Source organism: Rhinoraja longicauda, chromosome 21 (assembly GCF_053455715.1).
Source record: "Rhinoraja longicauda isolate Sanriku21f chromosome 21, sRhiLon1.1, whole genome shotgun sequence".
NCBI lineage: Eukaryota > Metazoa > Chordata > Chondrichthyes > Rajiformes > Arhynchobatidae > Rhinoraja > Rhinoraja longicauda.
The window spans coordinates 21,797,378-21,817,139 of NC_135973.1; the positions used below are offsets into that span (position 1 = coordinate 21,797,378).

At 48.4% G+C, this 19,762-nt stretch overlaps 1 protein-coding gene across 1 annotated transcript in view; it reads left to right on the plus strand.

The window, feature by feature from the left end:
• Positions 1 to 19,762, plus strand: part of trrap (transformation/transcription domain-associated protein) — a 170,496-nt gene that overhangs the window by 60,899 nt on the left and 89,835 nt on the right. Inside the window, exons 35-43 of the mRNA XM_078418086.1 lie at positions 1,681 to 1,862; positions 3,044 to 3,242; positions 4,867 to 4,995; positions 5,479 to 5,745; positions 7,516 to 7,722; positions 8,775 to 8,933; positions 11,959 to 12,084; positions 13,606 to 13,716; positions 17,085 to 17,231. Of these exons, the coding sequence (XP_078274212.1) occupies positions 1,681 to 1,862; positions 3,044 to 3,242; positions 4,867 to 4,995; positions 5,479 to 5,745; positions 7,516 to 7,722; positions 8,775 to 8,933; positions 11,959 to 12,084; positions 13,606 to 13,716; positions 17,085 to 17,231 (1,527 nt within the window). The remainder of the gene's footprint in view (positions 1 to 1,680; positions 1,863 to 3,043; positions 3,243 to 4,866; positions 4,996 to 5,478; positions 5,746 to 7,515; positions 7,723 to 8,774; positions 8,934 to 11,958; positions 12,085 to 13,605; positions 13,717 to 17,084; positions 17,232 to 19,762) is intronic.

The following is a 19,762-nucleotide window of genomic DNA, read 5'->3' on the forward strand; positions in this document are numbered from 1 at the left end:
AGTTTTATATGCGTTTCCACTGGTGGGAGACTCTAAGACCAGAGGCCACAGCCTCAGAACGTAAGGATGTACCTTTAGAAAGGAGGAGATGATGAATTTCTTTCGTCAGAGGGTGGTGAATCTGTGGAATTCATTGCCACAGACGGCTGTGGAGACTAAGTCATTGAATACTTTTAAGGCAGAGATTGGCAAATGGACAAATTAGAACGGGTGTCAGGGGTTATGGGGAGAGGGCAGAAGAATGTGGTTGGGAGGGAAAGACAGGTCAGCCGTGTGTGCAGGAAGATACTGCAGGTGCTGGTTTAAACCGAAGATAGACACAAAACGCTGGAGTAACTCAGCAGGACAGACATAATCTCTGGAGAGAAGGAATGGGTGACATTTCAGTTCAAGACCCTTCTTCAGACGGAAAATCACGGGAAAGGGAAACGAGAGATATAAACAATGATGTAGAGAGATATAGAACAAATGTATGAAATATAAGCAAAAAAGTAACAGTTATAAAGCAAACAGGCCATTGTTAGCTGGTTGCTGGGTGAGAATGTAAAGCTGGAGTGACTTGAGTGGGGGAGGGATTGAGAGATCAGTCATGATTGAATGGCGGGGTAGACTTGAGGGGCTGAATGGCTTAATTCTGCTCCTAGAACTTATGAACATAATTTAATGCAAGTAGGAGGCGGCAGAGTTACCATGCTACTCAGCATAAAGTATGATCATTTGTATAATAATAGCTCGCTGCGGATAGTGCTAAATCGAAAGCCTAATGGCCTAATTATACTCCTATAACATATGAACCTCTCTCCGGTTGACCTTGATGGGTGCTGCACTTGGTTACAGTGCGTCGGTGCTGCCCGTGGTTACTGTGTGTCGGTGCTGCCCGTGGTTACTGTGTCGCTGCTGTACTGGTTACTGTGCGTCGGTGCTCCACGTGGTTACTATGTCGGTGCTGTACTGGTACTGTGTGTCGGTGCTCCACGTGGTTACTGTGTGTCGGTGCTCCACGTGGTTACTGTGTGTCGGTGCTGTACGTGTTACTGTGCATCGGTGCTGTACTGGTTACTGTGTGTCGGTGCTCCACGTGGTTACTGTGCGTCGGTGCTCCACGTGGTTACTGTGCGTCGGTGCTCCACGTGGTTACTGTGTGTTGGTGCTCCACGTGGTTACTGTGCGTCGGTGCTGCCCGTGGTTACTGTGCGTCGGTGCTGTACTGGTTACTGTGCGTCGGTGCTGCCCGTGGTTACTGTGCGTCGGTGCTGCCCGTGGTTACTGTGCGTCGGTGCTGCCCGTGGTTACTGTGCGTCGGTGCTGCACGTGGTTACTGTGCGTCGGTGCTCCACGTGGTTACTGTGCGTCGGTGCTGCACGTGGTTACTGTGCGTCGGTGCTGCCCGTGGTTACTGTGCGTCGGTGCTGCACGTGGTTACTGTGCGTCGGTGCTCCACGTGGTTACTGTGCGTCGGTGCTGTACTGGTTACTGTGTGTCAGTGCTGTACGTGGTTACTGTGCGTCGGTGCTGCACGTGGTTACTGTGCGTCGGTGCTGCCCGTGGTTACTGTGTGTCAGTGCTGTACGTGGTTACTGTGCGTCGGTGCTGCACGTGGTTACTGTGCGTCGGTGCTGTACTGGTTACTGTGCGTCGGTGCTGCCAGCTCTCTGACCGGCGCCTTGCTTTGTCCAACAGATCATCAGCATCATCGTGAAGAATGACGGGAACTGGCTGTCGGGCCAGCAGCAGCTGGTCAGCCACCTGCGGCGCGTGTGGGTCAGCGAGGCCTTCCAGGAGAGGCACCGCAAGGAGAGCATGGTGGCCACGCACTGGAAGGAGCCCAAACTCCTTGCCTTCTGCCTGCTGAATTACTGCAAGTACGAGACACGCTGCCTCTTCAAACAGAGTCACTTGTTTGCCCCTGAGGTTGAGATGTTTAGTTTAGTTTATTTATTGCCACGTGCACAGAGTTTGAGTTTAGTTTTATTGTCGTGGCCAATTCAATGATTGAGTCGTACTTTATTGTCACATGTACCTGGGTGCGGTGAAATGCTTTGTTTCCCACACAACCCGGTAAAACCATACAGCACACCTCACCCAGGCAGCAGTGCACAAGTATCGCCACGTGTCTGACACCAACAAAGTTACCAGAATACACCAAACGGTCCCATCTACATGGCAGCAGGCCTCCCCCTACCCCCCCCCCCCCCCACCCCCCACCCCACCAACCACCTCCACTTTCCTACACAGTTTAGTTTAATTATTGTCATGTGGACAGTGAAAGATACAGTGAAAAGCCTCTGTTGCGTGCTAACCAGTCTGCGGAAAGACTATATATTGATTACAATTAAGCCCCCCAAGCGTACAGATGCAGGGAATAGCGTGAATAACGTTAGTGCTGTTGGAGTAGGGATTTCAAAGAGTGGAGCTATTGTAATGCGTTTTGTAAGGTGCGATGATAAAGTGTTTGTACGTTCTCCCTGTGACCATGTGGGTTTTCTCCAGGTACCTCGGTTTCCTTCCACACTCCAAAGACGTACAGTTTGTAGGTTAATTGGCTTGGCTAAAATATATAAATTGCCCCTAGTGTATGGGACAGTGCGGACTTGGTGGGCCGAAGGGCCTGTTTCCTGCTGTATCTCAAGTCTAAAGGTGATGTTCAGGTTTGGGACCCTTGTTCAGACTGATTGTAGGGTGGGGGGGGCAACAGAAAGCTGGAAGAGTTTTGGGGGGGGGGGGGGGGGGGTGGCAGGACAAAGCGTGGCAGGTAATAGTTGAACACAGGCGAGGGAGGGGTTTGGTAGTCAGATGGTTGGATCCGTGATCAGCCATGATCATATTGAATGGCGATGCAGGCTCGAAGGGCCGAATAGCCAACTCCTGCACCTATTTTCTATGTTTCTATGAAACGTCACCCATCCTTGTTCTCCGGAGATGCTGCCTGACCCGCTGAGTTCCCCCAGCACAGAGTGTCTGTCTTTGGCATGAACCAGCACCTGTCCTTCTTTGTTTCTGCTTGATTGACCAGTTTATTGATTGCGATCAACCTCCCCTCCAGGCGTAACTATGCGGAGATCGAGCTGCTGTTCCAGCTGCTGCGGGCCTTCACGGGACGTTTCCTCAGCAACATGACCTTCCTCAAGGAGTACATGGAGGAAGAGATCCCCAAGAACTACAACGTGTCGCAGAAACGCGCCCTCTTCTTCCGATTTGTGGAATTTTACGATCCAAACTTTGGAGATGAACTCAAGGCTAAGGTGACTATTGCCTGCGGTGCTATTGAAACTGAACTTATTTTTAATTTAGTTTTGAGGTGCAGCGCGGAAGCAGGCCCTTCGGCCCACCGAGCCCACGCCAACCATCGATCAACCCCACACTAGTTTTCTGGGGAGATAATTTGAAAGCTTCAGTTCCTTTTCAATTCTAGGATGATAGAAAGTGGAATGAGGTATTTAGATGAAGACTGAAGTCAGAATCTGTCCTTTTGTTTGATCCATATCGGAGAAGAATGCAGTGGCAGCACGGTGGCACAGCGGTGTAGTTGCTGCCTCACGGCACCAGAGACCCGGGTTCCATCCTGACTACGGGTGCTGCCTGTATGGAGTTTGTACATTCTCCCTGTGACCTCATGGGTTTTCTCCAGGTTCTCCGGTTTCCTCCCACACCCTGAAGACGTACAGATTGGTAGGTTAATTGGCTTCTGTAAATTGTAATTTGTCCCCAGTGTGTAGGATAGTGTGAGTGTATGGGGTCATCACTGGTTGGCACGGACTCGGTGGGCCGAAGGGCCTGTATTGGCTAAAGTCTAGTCTAAAGATATCATGGTCGGCGTGGATGAGTTGGGCTAAAAGCGCCCGTTTCTGTGTGTTACAATGCTATGATTTATTTTTGCCATTGGCTTTCAAATCTGTGTCCTCAGGTATGATAACAGTGTCCCAGATTTCACTGTGGTAGCACGCACTCGACCTTTTCAATCAGGGTTAATTAGTTTGCTGTAAAATGTGAGAAGAAAGAAAATTTCCCAAGGATATCTTTGTACGTCAGATCAGTAATAAGGTTTTAAGTGCAATTAAAATGCAGGTAAATGAGGTATATACCAAGCACAAGGAACTGCGGATGCTGTTCTAAAGAAGTGTCCTGATCTGAAACGTTGGCCGAGATAGAGTGGATGTGGAGAGGATGTTTCCACTAGTGGGAGAGTCCAGGACCAGAGGGTACAGCCCCAGAATAAAAGAACGCACCCTTCAGAATAAAGATGATGAGGAATTTCTTTAACCGGAGGGTGATGAATCTGTGGAATTCGTTACCACAAATGGCTGTGGAGAGAAGGCAGGGGAATGGGGTTGAGAGGGAAAGATAGATCAGCCATGATCGAATGGTGGTGTAGACCAAACAAAGCCACAAATTTATATCTTGCATTTTTTAGATGTTGTATTTTAAAAGGCTGGGATGGGAACAAAGACGAAAGACCTCATTGAATGCATTCATGCATATAGTATACATTTTAAGTCTACAACTTACATTAGTTTAATTTAGTTTAGTTTACGGATACAGCATGGAAACAGGCCCTTCGGCCCACTGAGTCAATGCTGACCCACAATCACTCGTACACTCTATCCTACTCTACACGAGGGACAATTTACAGAAGCCGATTAACCTACAAACCCACACGTCTTTTGGAGCGTGCGAGGAAACTGGAGCGCCCGGAGAAAACCCACGCGGTCCCACATACAAACTCCTTACAGACAGCACCTGTGGTCAGGATCGAACCCGGGTCTCTGGCGCTGTGAGGCAGCAACTCTTCTGCTGCGAAACAGACGGTGCCATGGTGCGTGGATGTGCGGATGTGTACTGACTATTTTCACTGTCCTACCTCCCCAGGCTTTGCAGCACATCTTGATCCCTGCATTCCAATCCAGTTTTGATAAAGGAGAAGGGGAACAGCTGTTGGGGCCTCCGAACCCTGAGGGGGACAACCCAGAAAGTATCACCAGTGTTTTCATCACCAAGGTAAGATGGTCGGCCGAGCATTGAGTCATAGAGTCATACAGCACGGCAACAGGCCTTTTGGCCCACCGGGTCCACGACGACCAGTGATCACCCCGTACACTCGCACAATCCTACACACTGGGGACAGTGTACAATATTACTGAAGCCAATTAACCTACAAACCTGCACGCCTTTGGAGTGTAGGGAGGAAACCGGAGCAGCCGGAGAATACCCACACGGTCACAGGGAGAACGTACAAACTCCGTGCAGGCAGCACCTGTAGTCAGGCTTGAACCTGGGCCTCAGGCGCTGTAAGGCTGTAAAGTGATAGCAACTCTACCGCTGCACCGCCGTGCAGCCCCTCTCTATGATCCATCAGTCAGGATCAAACCCGGGTCTCTGGCACTGTAGGGCAGCAACTTTGCCGCTGCGCCACCGTGCCCGCCCCTCTCTGTGATCCGCCAGTAGGTGAGCGTGTCGATGTTCTCCCCGCCCCATCCCCAGGTGCTGGACCCGGAGAAGCACACGGAGATGCTCGACGCGCTGAGGATTTACCTGCTGCAGTTTGCCACGCTGCTGGTGGAGCACGCCCCTCACCACATCCACGACAACAACAAGAGCCGCAACAGCAAGCTGAGGCGCCTGATGACCTTCGCCTGGCCCTGCCTGCTCTCCAAGACCTGCGTGGACCCCGCCTGCAAGTACAGCGGCCATCTGCTGCTCGCACACATCATCGCCAAGTTCGCCATCCATAAAAAGATCGTCTTGCAGGTGGGTTCATCGTTGCCCTGTGCACCGAGGTATGGTGAGAAACTTTGTTTAACATGAATGGGTTACAGGCTAGGATCTCAACCAGGGGTTCGGCAGGGTTTATACACCGATCAGCCAAAACATTACGACCTGATGAGCCAAAACATTATGACCACCTGCCTGCCTAATATGCTGTTGGTCCTCCGTGTGCAGCCCCATACGCAGCAGGGTGTGATGCACTGTGTATTGTGACACATTCCTCCCGTGACCACCATTAACATTTTCTGTGACTTGAGCCACAGTAGACCTTCTGTCGGTTCGGACCAGACGGGATAGCCTTCGTTACCCTCGCGCATCGATGAGCCTTGGGCGCCCAACACCTTGTCGCCGGTTTGTGGTTTGTCCCTCCTTGGACCACTGTCGGTAGGTACTCACCACTGCTGACCGGGAGCACCCCACAAGCCTTGCCGTTTCAGAGATGCTCCAGATGACCCAGTCATCTGGCCATAACAATTTAGCCCTTGTCATAGTCGCTCAGGCCTTTACTCCTGCCCATTTCTCCTGCATTCAATACATCAACTTCAAGAACTGACTGTTCACTTGCTGCCTAATATATCCCACCCCTTGACAGGTGCCATAGTAACAAGATAATCAATGTTATTCACTTTGCCTGTCAGTGGTCATAATGTTTTGGCTGATCAGTGTATATAGAATAACAGATCCCCGGGAGTAGGTTACAGGCTGGAATCTAAGCCAGGGTTTCAAGAGGGTTTATATATAGAATAACAGATGTCTGAAGAAGGGTCTCGACCCAAAACGTCACCCATTTATTCTCTCCAGAGATGCTGCCTGCTCTGCTGAGTTACTCCAGCTTTTTGTGTCAATAACAAATACCTGGGAGTGGGTTAGGGGCCGGTAGGTTTATAGGTAGGTTTGTTTCTTGCAGGTAGATTTATTATTGCCGTGTCTGTGCCGACTGATGCTGAAAAGGTTTGTGCAATCAAGTCAGATAAATGTACGAAGGAACTGCAGATCCTGGTTTACACCGAAGATAGACCCAAAATGCCCGAGTAACTCAGCAGGTCAGGCAGCATCTCTGGAGACAATGGACTCCAGAGGTGCTGACTGACCCGCTGAGTTACTCCAGCATTTTGCGTCTCTTAGGTCAAATAATAACACAATCAAGTCAAACTCAAGTACAATAGATGGAGCAAAGGGGAAGATACGGAGTGCGGAATACAGTTTTCAGCATTGTCCATGATCTTGTACAACTGAATAAGATCACCCCCTTAGACTCCTCTGCTCCAAAATGAAAGCCTAGATAGAATGGATGTGGAGAGGATGCTTCCACTAGTGGGAGAGCCTAGGACCAGAGGGCACAGCCTCCGAATAAAAGGATGTACCTTTACAATGGAGGAGGTATTTCTTTAGTCAGAGGGTGACGAATCTGTGGAATTCATGGCCCCAGACGGCTGTGGAAGCCACATTATTGGGTACGTTTAAAGCAGAAGTTGACAGGTTCTTGATTGTCAAAGGTTGCGGGGAGAAGACAGGAGAATGGGGTTGAGGGGAAAGATAGAGCAGCCATGGTTGAATGGCAGCGCAGACTCAATTGGCAGAATGGCCTCATTCTGCTCCAATGGCTCATGATCTTCTGATCGTTCTCCAGAGATGCTGCCTGAGGTGCTGAGTTACTCCAGCATTTTGTGTCCAATTTTGTTTGATGAATTTGAGGGAAACTTGTTCTGGCGGAGGATTCCCACGCTAAGGTTTGTACGCAATGTTCCACAGGTCTTCCTGAGTCTGTTGAAAGCCCATGCCATGGAGGCTCGGTTGGTGGTGAGGCAAGCAATGGCCATTCTCACTCCTGCTGTTCCCGCTCGGATGGAAGACGGACATCAGATGCTTACTCATTGGACCCGGAAAATCATTGTGGAGGAGGGGTACACGGTGCCTCAGTTGGTCCATATCCTGCATCTGATCGTTCAGCATTTCAGGGTAGGTCCCTATTTTAAGACGAGTGTGTTTCTGACGTGATCGAATTAAAGTGCATGAATTGTTTAAGACTTGTCACGGTGTCATTGTCCATTGTCGTGCGGTGGAGTTGCTGCCTCACAGCGCCAGAGACCCGGGTTCGATCCTGACCTCGGGTGCTGTCTGTAAGGAGTTTGTATGTTTCTCCCGTGACCTGCGTGGGTTTCCTCCGGGTGCTCCGGTTTCCTCCCACGTGCCATAGACGTGCAGATTTGTAGGTTAGTTGGCTTCTGTAAAGTGAGATATTACAGAACAAGTGTGAATGGGTGATCAATGGTCAGCATGGACTCGGTGGGCTGAAGGGCCTGTTTCCACTCTGTATCTCTAAACTAAACAGTAACCTTCGAGAGTTTAGTTCTGATGTACAGCATAGAAACAGGCCCTTTGGTAAACCGAGTATATGCCGACCAATTATCACCCATACACTAATTCTATCACACATGCTAGTGACAATTTACAGAATTGTCCTACAATTTACATAATTAACCTACAAACCTGCACGTCTTTGGAGTGTTGGAGAAAACCGGAGCACCCGGAGAAAACCCAAACGGTCACAGGGAGAATGAATAAACTCTGTACCGACAGCACCCATGGTCGGGATCGAACCCAGGTCTCTGGCGCTGTGAGGCAGCAACTCTACCACTTGCCACTGCTGCTGCCCAAGTGGTAGATCTTGGAGCCCTTTTTCCTGTTTGTGGCTTAGTTTAGTTTAGTTAATGATTGTCATGTGTTCCGAGGTACAGTGAAAAGCTTTTGTTGCGTGCTATCCAGTCAGCAGAAAGACTGTACATGATTACAACTGAGCCGTCCGCAGTGTGGAGATACAGGATAAAGGGAATAACGTTTCGTGCAAATAAAGTCCGATTAAAGATAGTGCGAGGGTCTCCAGTGAGGTAGCTGGGAGGTCAGGACCGCGCATGAGTTGGTGATAGGATGGCTGATAACCTGCTGGCTTGTATGCTGCCTGATGCTCGGTTTGCGATGGTGACGGTGTCACGGCTGACGTCTGTGTTCAGGTCTACTTCCCGGTGCGACACCACCTCGTGCAGCACATGGTCAGCGCCATGCAGCGCCTGGGCTTCACGCCCAGCGTCACCATCGAGCAGCGGAAGCTGGCCGTCGATCTGGCGGAAGTCGTCATCAAGTGGGAGCTGCAGCGGATCAAAGACCAGCAGGTGAGAAAGCAGGAACGTGGAAACGGAGAGCTGCAACTGCTGCTTTATACCAAAGATAGACACAGAGTGCTGGAGTGACTCAGTGGAACAGGTCATCCAAAATGGATAGGTCACACATTGGGTCCAATCATCTCAAACTCAAGTACAATAGATAGAGCCATGGGGAAGATACAGAGCCACGCTTTGTCCTGCCACTCCCCTTCTCCAGCTTCCGCCCCCCCCCCCGTCCCCCGTCCACCTTACAATCAGTCTGAAGAAGGGACCCAACCCAAAATGTCATTAGACAATAGACAATAGGTGCAGGAGGAGGCCATTTGGCCCTTTGAGCCAGCACCACCATTCAATGTGATCATGGCTGATCATTCTCAATCAGTACCCCGTTCCTGCCTTCTCCCCATATCCCCTGACTCCGCTATCCTTAAGAGCTCTATCTAGCTCTCTCTTGAATGCATTCAGAGAATTGGCCTCCACTGCCTTCTGAGGCAGAGAATTCCACAGATTTACAACTCTCTGACTGAAAAGGTTTTTCCTCATCTCCGTTCTAAATGACCTACCCCTTATTCTTAAACTGTGGCCCCTGGTTCTGGACTCCCCCAACATTGGGAACATGTTTCCTGCCTCTAAAGTGTCCAACCCCTTAATAATCTTATATGTTTCGATAAGATTCCCTCTCATCCTTCTAAATTCCAGTGTATACAAGCCTAGTCGCTCCAGTTTTTCAACATATGACAGTCCCGCCATTCCGGGAATTAACCTAGTAAACCTACGCTGCACGCCCTCAATAGCAAGAATATCCTTCCTCAAATTTGGGGACCAAAACTGCACACAGTACTCCAGGTGCGGTCTCACTAGGGGCCTGTACAACTGCAGAAGGACCTCTTTGCTCCTATACTCAACTCCTCTTGTTATGAAGGCCAACATTCCATTGGCTTTCTTCACTGCCTGCTGTACCTGCATGCTTCCTTTCAGTGACTGATGCACTAGGACACCCAGATCTCGTTGTACGTCCCCTTTTCCTAACTTGACACCATTCAGGTAATAATCTGCCTTCCTATTCTTACCACCAAAGTGGATAACCTCGCACTTATCCATAAACTGCATCTGCCATGCATCCGCCCACTCACACAACCTGTCCAAGTCACCCTGCAACCTCATAGCATCTTCCTCACAGTTCACACTGCCACCCAGCTTTGTATCATCTGCAAATTTGCTAATGGTACTTTTAATCCCTTCATCCAAGTCATTAATGTATATTGTAAATATAGCACCGAGCCTTGCGGTACCCCAGTAGTCACTGCCTGCCATTCTGAAAGGGACCCATTTATCCCCACTCTTTGCTTTCTGTCTGCCAACCAATTTTCTATCCATGTCAGTACTCTACCCCCAATACCATGTGCTCTCATTTTGCCCACTAATCACCTATGTGGGACCTTGTCGAAGGTTTTCTGAAAGTCAAGGTACACTACATCCACCGGTTCTCCCCTGTCAATTTTCCTAGTTACATCCTCAAATAAATTCCAGAAGATTAGTCAAGCATGATTTCCCCTTCGTAAATCCATGCTGACTCGGAACGATCCTGTTACTGCTATCCAAATGCTCCGCAATTTCGTCTTTTATAATTGACTCCAGCATCTTCCCCACCACTGATGTCAGACTAACTGGTCTATAATTTCCCGTTTTCTCTCTCCCTCCTTTCTTAAAAAGTGGGATAACATTAGCTACCCTCCAATCCACAGGAACTGATCCTGAATCTATAGAACATTGGAAAATGATCACCAATGCGTCCACGATTTCTAGAGCCACCTCCTTAAATACCCTGGGATGCAGACCATCAGGCCCTGGGGATTTATAAGCCTTCAGTCCCATCAGTCTACCCAACACCATTTCCTTCCTAATGTGTCACCTATCCTTGTTCTCCAGAGATGCTGCCTGATCCGCTGAGTTACTCCTGCACTTTGTGTCCATCTTTGGTCAGAAAGCAAACTTGCTACATATATGGCCCCATCTTTTAAAGCAATTCAATGTATAATGTTAAATTTAAGCTTTAAAAGAGGGCAGTTAGTAATATACATTTAGTGTTCTTGGGTATTGAATTGTGTTTCTTTCGTCAGTCTGAAGAAGGGTTGCGACACAAAACGTTGTCTGTCCATGCCCTCCCCAGATGCTGACTGACCCGCTGAGTTCCTCTAGCACTTTATGTTTTGCACGGTATAAATATAGCTGGCTACAGATCATTAGAACGGAACAGGAACAGGCCCTTCGGCCCACATTGTCTGTGCCGAACATGACCAACTGTTATCTGCTTGCACATCATCCATATCCCTGCATTCCCTGCGTATCCATATGCCTATCCAAAAGACTCAAAGGCCTGAATGTATCAGCCTCCTCCACCACCACCTCTGGCAATGTGTTCCAAGCACCCACCACCCTTTATTATGAGACGTTTTCTGGATATTAAAATCATCCAGGCATTGAATATTTTTGCTTGGAGCCTGAAAACTGTAAATTGCAGTTTCCGGAGCAGCTTCTTCCCAACACCCATCAGGCTATTGAATGCCGCGAACTCCAACTAAACTCCCAGCCACAGACTGTCTTGATTGCACTCGGGATTTTGGATTTGGATTTGTTTTTGCACTGTTTTTTACAAATCTATTTGACTTTTTTTTATTGTTTATTATGGTCTCTACTGGGTGCTATGTTGAGAAAACAGCTGCAAGTGAGAATTTAATTGTTCCGCTTCGGGACATATGACAATATGTCCTGAAATTTGTACGGGTGTCACAGGGTATGAGGAGAAGGCAGGAGAATGGGATTGGGAGGTAAGTACATCTTTGAATGGCGGAGGAGACTCGATGGGCCAAATGGCCTAATTCTGCTCCTATATGTAATGATCTTATACAGAGATTCTGCCTGACCTGCTGAGTTACTCCAGCACATCGTGTCTACATTTGGTAATATGTCTTATGGTTTAATGTCTTAAAACACTCTTGACTGTTGGCTCTTCTCCCTGCCCCCCCCCCCGTAGCCTGAGTCCGATCCAGACATGAATGGTGGTGGAGAGGGAACCAGTGCTGCTAACGGCAACGTCAAACGTGGTCTGTCCATGGATTCGGCTCAGGATGTGAAGCGACTCCGGACAAATGCTGGAAATGTGGGTAGTGTCCAGGCACCATTTGGATTTAATACTTTGTGGAATGATTGTGTCATTTCTCCAATTTTCTGCCTTACCCTTAGATTAGTGCCAGCATTTCCTGTCTCATTACATTGGGCTGTGATTGATGACTATTTGGATTACTGGGGAACTTCCACAGGTGAAGCTTTGGATGTTGGGTTGCATTTTGCAAAGCAGCATTTATGGCGACTTTCAAACGGGCTTAAAGTTCATTTCGTCTTCGTGGTCTCGCTGGGAAATGATAGTTGCCGATATATTTTCAGCAGACACCGAGAACTGCAGGTGCATGCTGGCTTTCGAAAAGCACACAAGGCACTGAGTTACTCCAGCATAATATGTGATTGGTCTATGGCCTCGTGGGCAGCGGTAGAGTTGCTGCCTTACAGCGCCAGAGACTCGGGTTCAATCCTGACTAAGGATGCTGTCTGCACAGAGTTTGTACGTTCTCCCTGCGACTGCATGGGTTTTCTCCGGGTGCTCCACACACCAAACTTGTGCGGGTTTGTAAAAATGGTAAGTTGTCCCGAGTGTGTGGGGTATGGGGTGATCACTGGTCCACATAGACACAGTGGCCCAAATGGCCTGGTTCCGTGCTGTATCTCTAAAGTCTAAAGATATTTCCAGCATCTTTAGACTTCAGCGATAAAGTGCGGAAATAGGCCCTTTGGCACACCGAGTCCATGGGTCTCTGGCGCTGTAAGGCAGCAACTCTACCGCTGCACCTCTGTGCTGCCCTAAGGTCTTAAAATTAATTTCAGCGTGGTAAGAGATGATTAGTTACTCTGGGTAAACGACTATGCATTCACTCTATCTATTCCCCTCATGATTTACCTACCACCTCTGTTAGATCACCTCTCAGCCTCCTGCTCTCCGAGGTATAACGTCGTTAACTGCCTAACGTGTCCCTCGAGCTCAGGCCCTTGAGCCTTGGCATCATCCGCGTAAATTTGCTCTGTACCCTTTCCAGTTAAATAACATCCTTCATATAGAAGGTGACAGAAACTGGACACAATACTCCAAATGCGGCCTCGCCAACATCTGGTACAGCTGTAACATAACATCCCAACTTCTGTACTCATTGGTGCAGAAATAAAGAACTGCAGATGCTGGTTTATACCAAAGATAGACACAAAGTGCTGGAGTAACTCAATGGGTCAGGCAACATCTCTGGAGAGAAAGGACGGATGACTTTTCGGGTCGGGGCCCTTCTTCTCTACATGTTACCCTGTCTGACGAAGGCCAATGTACCAAAAGCCTTCTTGACCACCCTCTCTACCTGTGAAGCCACTTTCAGGGAACTCTGCGCTGCTGGATCACACTGCTCGACAACACTCCCCAGGGCCCTGCATCTCACCTGCACTGGCAGCGACCTTCTTTCTGCAGGTCGTTTCACCGGGTTGAACTGACACTCGCGAATGATGGATTTGGTTTCAAAGCATTGAAATTTGTATCTAGTTGCAGAAACAGCCTCGAGCTATTATTTCCGTTTATCGTTGACAGGTATTTGGCCGAAGCCAGTCGCTCACTGGAACTGATCACCTGCTTTCAAAGCCCATTGACAAGCAGCACACTGACACCGTCGTAAACTTCCTCATCAGAATCGCTTGTCAGGTAATGGCTGCACTTTGTTGTTCCATCTTCAACTTCATCTGAGAGTTGTTGCGCACTGTCGGGTCTGAGGTACAGCCTGAATGAATGTGAACATATTACGGGGTGATCATTTTGTAGAGTCAAGGAGCTGCGGATGCTGGCTGGTTTATACCAGAGAGACGCATCGAGTGCTGGACTCGAGCTCGTCCAGAATTATTCAAAATTACAATTATCTTTCTAACACCAGTTCCTCTCCTTTCTTCACCCTCTGGCATTTAATTTAGTTTTGGAGATACAGCTTGGAAACAGGCCCTTCGGCCCACCGAGTATGTGGCGACCGGCGATCACCCTGTACACTATCCGACACACTAGGGACAATTTACAACTTACACAAGCTACTTAACTTTCAAATCGGCACGTCTTTGTAGTGTCGGAGAAAACCCATGTAGTCACAGGGAGAACATGCAAACACTGTACAGGCCGTGCCCTAACTAAACGAAACTAAAAATAAAGAAAAGTGGAAGATACAGAGTGCAGAATACAGTTCTCAGCATTGCAGTGCTTCAGTTCCAGAGACAAGGTTCAATGTCCGCAATGGGGTAGAGGTGAATTGTGGTAACTACGTCTAAAGTACTTTGGTTTAGTTTAGTTTAGAGATACAGTGTGGAAACAGGCCTTTCCGCCCACTGAGTCCACGCCGACCAGCTGTCACCCCGTACACTAGGACTACTCTACACACTAGAGACAATTTACAGAAGCTACTTAACCTACTAACCTGCACGTCTTTGGAGTGTGGGAGGAAACCGGAGCTCCCTGATAAAAACCACACGATCACGGGGAGAAAGTGCAAACTCTGCACAGTCAGCACTGGAGGCCGGGATCCAACCGGGGTCTCTGGCGCCGTAAGGCAGCAACTCTGCTGAATTCCATACCAGAAATAGTATATGGCCGATTGATGGTCGGCATGGACTTGTAGGTTAATCGGCTTCTGTAAAGTGGGACAGTGTAGAACGTGTGAATGGTGGTCGATGGTCAGCATGGACTCAGTGGTCCGAAGGGCCCTGTTTTCACGCTGTGATCTCTAAATCTAAGCTAAAAATAGATGGAGCAAAGGGAAACACATCCGTACATGAATATAATCAAGTCAAACTCAAGCACAATGGGTAGAACAAAGGAGAAGATACAAAGTGCAGAATATAGTTCTCAGCACTGGGGTAGAGGTGAATTGTAGTAACCGCATGTATAAAGTACTTTTGTTGTAGAAGTCTGTGGAACTCCAGGACTCTGCAGTCAAGATCGATATACTGATATCCATTACCTCCATTAATAAACCTGCAGCGCCCCTTCATTGCAGCGCTGTGCTACAAGATGAACCGTCTTTTAAGTACCACGTTAAACCTCAGCTCCCAGGCTGCTGCTGTGAGTTAAGATTAATGGGATATTGTGTGTAAAGTAGTCTGTTGTTCAGTCAGAAAGCGAGAGCAAAGACACCAGATTATTTTCTCCGTCATCCAAGTGCCACTTGTGGATCAAGCTGTGAGCGAGATAACAGTAGCCACAACATTTCACAGTGATTCCATTTATAATGCAGTTTGTGAGCGGGGTGAGAGATTTAAAGCCTCCCTTATTAATTTCTCATCTTTGGAAGTAGGGAGAATTTGTTGCTTGTCATTCCTAGTGACTTCCAATTGAGAACGTCAGTGAGGAATCGCAAAATGGTGGAACAGCACCTCATATTTCGCTTGGGCAGCTTTCATGAATATTGATTTCGCTGATTTCAAGTAACACTTGCGTTCCCTCTCTCTCTGTGTCCCTCCCCCACCCTAGTCGTCTTGCTAGTTTCACTCTTTGTATCCCTTCATGATCACCTCTTCCACAGCCAACAATGGACCATTGTGGGCTCCACCTCTGCTGGGTCATCGGTGCCGGCTCTGATTTGTTCTGAACCTTTTCATACCTCTAGTTTTCCTCTCGCCTAACTTTTCCACTCGTGGGGGAGTCTAGGACTAGAGGTCATAGCCTCAGAATTAAAGGACGTTCCTTTAGGAAGGAGATGAGAAGGAATTTCTTTAGTCCATTCAGGGGATATTGGGAGAAGGCAGGAGAATGGGGTTAGGAGGGAGAGATAAATCAGCCATGATTCAATGGGCCGAAGGGCCTAATTTCGCTCCGATCACATGACCTTATGACCTTAAGTTAAACTGATCTGTGCCTGCATGTGATCCATATCCCTCCATTCCCTGCACTTCCACGTGCCTATCTAAAAGCCTCTTAAATGCCACTATCGTATCTGCCTCCACCACCCCCCCGGCAATGCGTTCCAGGCCCCCACCACTCTCTGTGTAAAAAAAAAACTTGCCCCACACATCTCCATTAAGCTTCCCCCCTCTGACCTTATAGCTGTGCCATGGTAGTTTACAGCTACTGACATAGTCTCATAGCTATGTTCTAGTCAAGAATCAAGAATCTTTAATTGTCATTTGTATCGACAATAGAGCAATGAAATTCTGAGCATAATGGGTTTGTAACTCAATACACATATATAATAAGTAATAAACATGAAATTCAATAACGTCGTAACTCCAGATCTAGTCATCCATTCAAAGGTAGTCTATTGATGAGAAGATCATTTGGGGCGCATGGGTGTGAGAGTGGCACGGGGGCGCTGGGATAGACTCGCTGCCTTACAACACCAGAAACCCGGGTTTGATCCTGGCTACGGGTGCCGTCTGTACGGAGTTTGTACGTTCTCCCCGTGACCACGCGGGTTTCTCCGGGTGCTCTGGTTTCCTCCCACACTCCAAAGATGTGCAGGTTTGTAGGTTAATTGGCTTTGGAAAAATTGTACATTGTCCCCATTGTGTAGTATAGTGCTAGTGTGCGGGGTGAACGCAGGTCGGTACGAACTCAGCGGGCCGAAGGGCCTGTTTCCCCGCTGCATCTCGAAATGAAACTAAAATTGGTTGGTTATCATGCTAGGTAATTCTCTTCTCCAGTAGCTCACTCCTTCGCTTGTCCATGCTGAAATTATTGTACTCATTTCCTTGGATTAAAAAAAAACGATTTGGCATCAGTTTCGTGCAGCGTAATAAGAAAACAGAGACTTTGCGTGTTCTCAGTTAAAGTTTGGTTTATTGTCACAGTGAAAAGCTTCTGTTACGTGCTGACCCGTCAGTGGGAAGACAATACATGATTACCATTGAGCCGTCCACAATGTACAGATACAGGATAAAGGGAATAACGTTTAGTGCATGATAAAGTCCAGTGAAGTCAGATTAAAGATAGTGCCAGGGTCTCCAATGAGGTGGATGGGAGGTCAGGTATGTGAGTGGTATGTGAGACGCTGTTGCTTTCAGCCCTGTCTGATACGTGTGGTGTTTGATTCCCAGGTGAACGATTCTTCCAACACAGCGGGCTCACCTGGGGAAATGTTGTCCAGACGATGTGTCAGCCTCCTGAAGATGGCTCTTCGATCCGACGTGTGGCCAAAAGCGGAACTGAAGCTTCAGTGGTTCGACAAGTTGCTGATGACAGTGGTACGACTTTTGCAAACAGTGAATCTTGCAGAGAGCGACCTTTCGGAGAGCAGCATACTGTACGATTTGCACAGCACTATTTGTAGCCCTCCCCACAGCTCCCTTCGTTATCACCTCTTCCGCAGCCAACAATGGACCATTGTGGGCTCCATCTTTCCTTGGTCATCGGTGCCGGCTCTGATTTGTTTTGAACCTTTTCATACCTCTAGTTTCTCGCTCCCCTGACTCTCAGTCTGAAGCAGGGTCTCGGTGCATGTTAAATTCCCTCATGTTTCCCAATGAGTGCGAAATTGAAGCAGGGTCTCGGCCCAAAACGTCACCTATTCCTTTTCTCCAGAGATGCTGCCTGACCCACTGACTTACTCCATCATTTTGTGTCTACTCTACTATTTTGTGTGTCTAACCATTCTACCTTGCAGCCCAGAGACGTTCCAGCTTGACTTGTAGATAGTGTATGAATATATTCACTCTCGGGGGACCACCCATCGGGAAGAGCAAAGTGGCGCAGCAGGGAGACCTGCTGCCTCACAGCGCTAGAGACCCTGGTTCGATCCTGACCTCGGGTGCTGTCTGTATGGAGTTTGCACATTCTCCCTATGGCAGCGTGGGTTTCCTCGGGGTGTTCAGGTTCCCCCCCCCCCCATGTTCCAAAGACGTGTGGATTTGTCGGTTAATGGGCTTCTGTAAATTGTAGGGAGGATGTAGGGAGTGGATGAGAAAGTGAGATAACATATACCGACCATCGAACGGGTGATCGATGGGTGGCGTGGGCCGGGCGGGGTTTGCGTGCTGTGTTTTTCAAGCAATCAATAATACAGGTGCAGACTACGTTTTGATACATGGAAGCTTAAATTGCTGCACAACAAGATACAAAGCGAAAGAGACTATCCTCCCTGAATATTAAGCACTGCAGATAAATTAACCTGGGTTATTACTTCAAAGAACATCAAGGTTGCAAACCTCTGTTGGATTGAGAATGAGTGGGAAATCGATGGCGTGCAGATCACTGGCTAAGATGTGTGGAGCAGCGTCACCAGTTATAGCTGTAGCAGTGGGCAACATGAGGGAATTTAACATACACCCAGACTGATCTAGACAGAGATACAGCATGGACACAGTCCCTTCGGCCCACCAGGTTCTTGCTGACCAGTGAACCCCCCCCCCCCCTGTACACTTGCACTATCCAACACGGTAGGGACAATTTACAATTTTACCGAAGCCAATTAACCTACAAACCTGCACCTCTTTGAGATGTGGGAGGAATCCGGAGCACCCGGAGGACACTGACAGGGTTACAGGAGGAACTTTCAAACTCCCCACGGACAGCACTGGAGGTGAGGATGGAACCTGGGTTGTTGGAGCTATGAGGCAGTAGCCGTCCCAGCTGTGCCTCTGATACCACATGATCTCCTCTGACACAAACCAAGAGCTATTCAGAGCGGGATATTTCATACGACAGAGGAGCAGAATTAGGCCATTCGGCCCACTGTGTCTATGCTACCATTCGATCATGGCCAATCTATCTTTCCCTTTAGAGTTTAGTCTAGAGGTAGAGCGCGTAAACGGGCCCTTTAGCCCACTGAGCCCGCCCTGACCAGCGATCACCCCGTACACTAGCGTTATCGTACACACTAGGGACAGTTTACAGAAGCCTGTTAACCTACAAGCCTGTACATCTTTGGAGTGTGGGAGGAAACTGGAGCAACCAAAAAAACCCACAGGGAGAACGTACAAATTCCGTACAGTCAGCACCCGTAGTCAGGATCGAACCCGGGTCTCTGGCGTTGTAAGGCAGCAACTCTACCGCTGCGCCACCTTGCCGCCCAGTCTCAAACCCATTCCCCTGTCTTCGCCCCGTAATCTTTGACACCCTTACTGATCACAAGCCTATCAATCTCTGCTTTGAAAATACCCAATGACGTGGCCTCTACACCAAAGGAACTAGGAAAAAGATAGACACAAAATGCTGGAGTAACCCAGCGGGCCAGGCAGCATCTGTGGACAGAAAGGATGGGTGACGTTTCGGGTCTGGAGCCTTCTTCAGACTGGCAGGATAAAGATACTGCCTTCAGATTTGCTCTAATTTTTATAATCTAAAAGCCAACCACTCGATTCAGCTCAGCCATGAAATAAAAGCCGCACACAGTGAATTTCCTAAATGGTATTGGTTCAGTTTGAAATGCACAGTTGTCCTGCATGAGTGGTGACAGTAATTAAGGGGCGTGATGCACACTGCAAAAATTACTGAGCATTTAATGCATTTTGATGCAGAGTGTAGACTTGTACGTAGGTTGGATGAGGAAGGCTTTAATTTTGCAGGACATTTAGTGCCATAAAATTGACATTTGATGAGGCATAATTGCATGTACTTTAAAAAAAAGAAATAATTGGAGGGAAATCCTTTTAGGAAGCTACAGAGAGTTGCTAACTACACAGACCTGATGATTTAGTCTAGCTCAGAGATACAGCCTGGAAAGGGGCTCTTTCACCCACCGGCTCGAAGGGCCGAATGGCCTACTCCTGCACCTGTT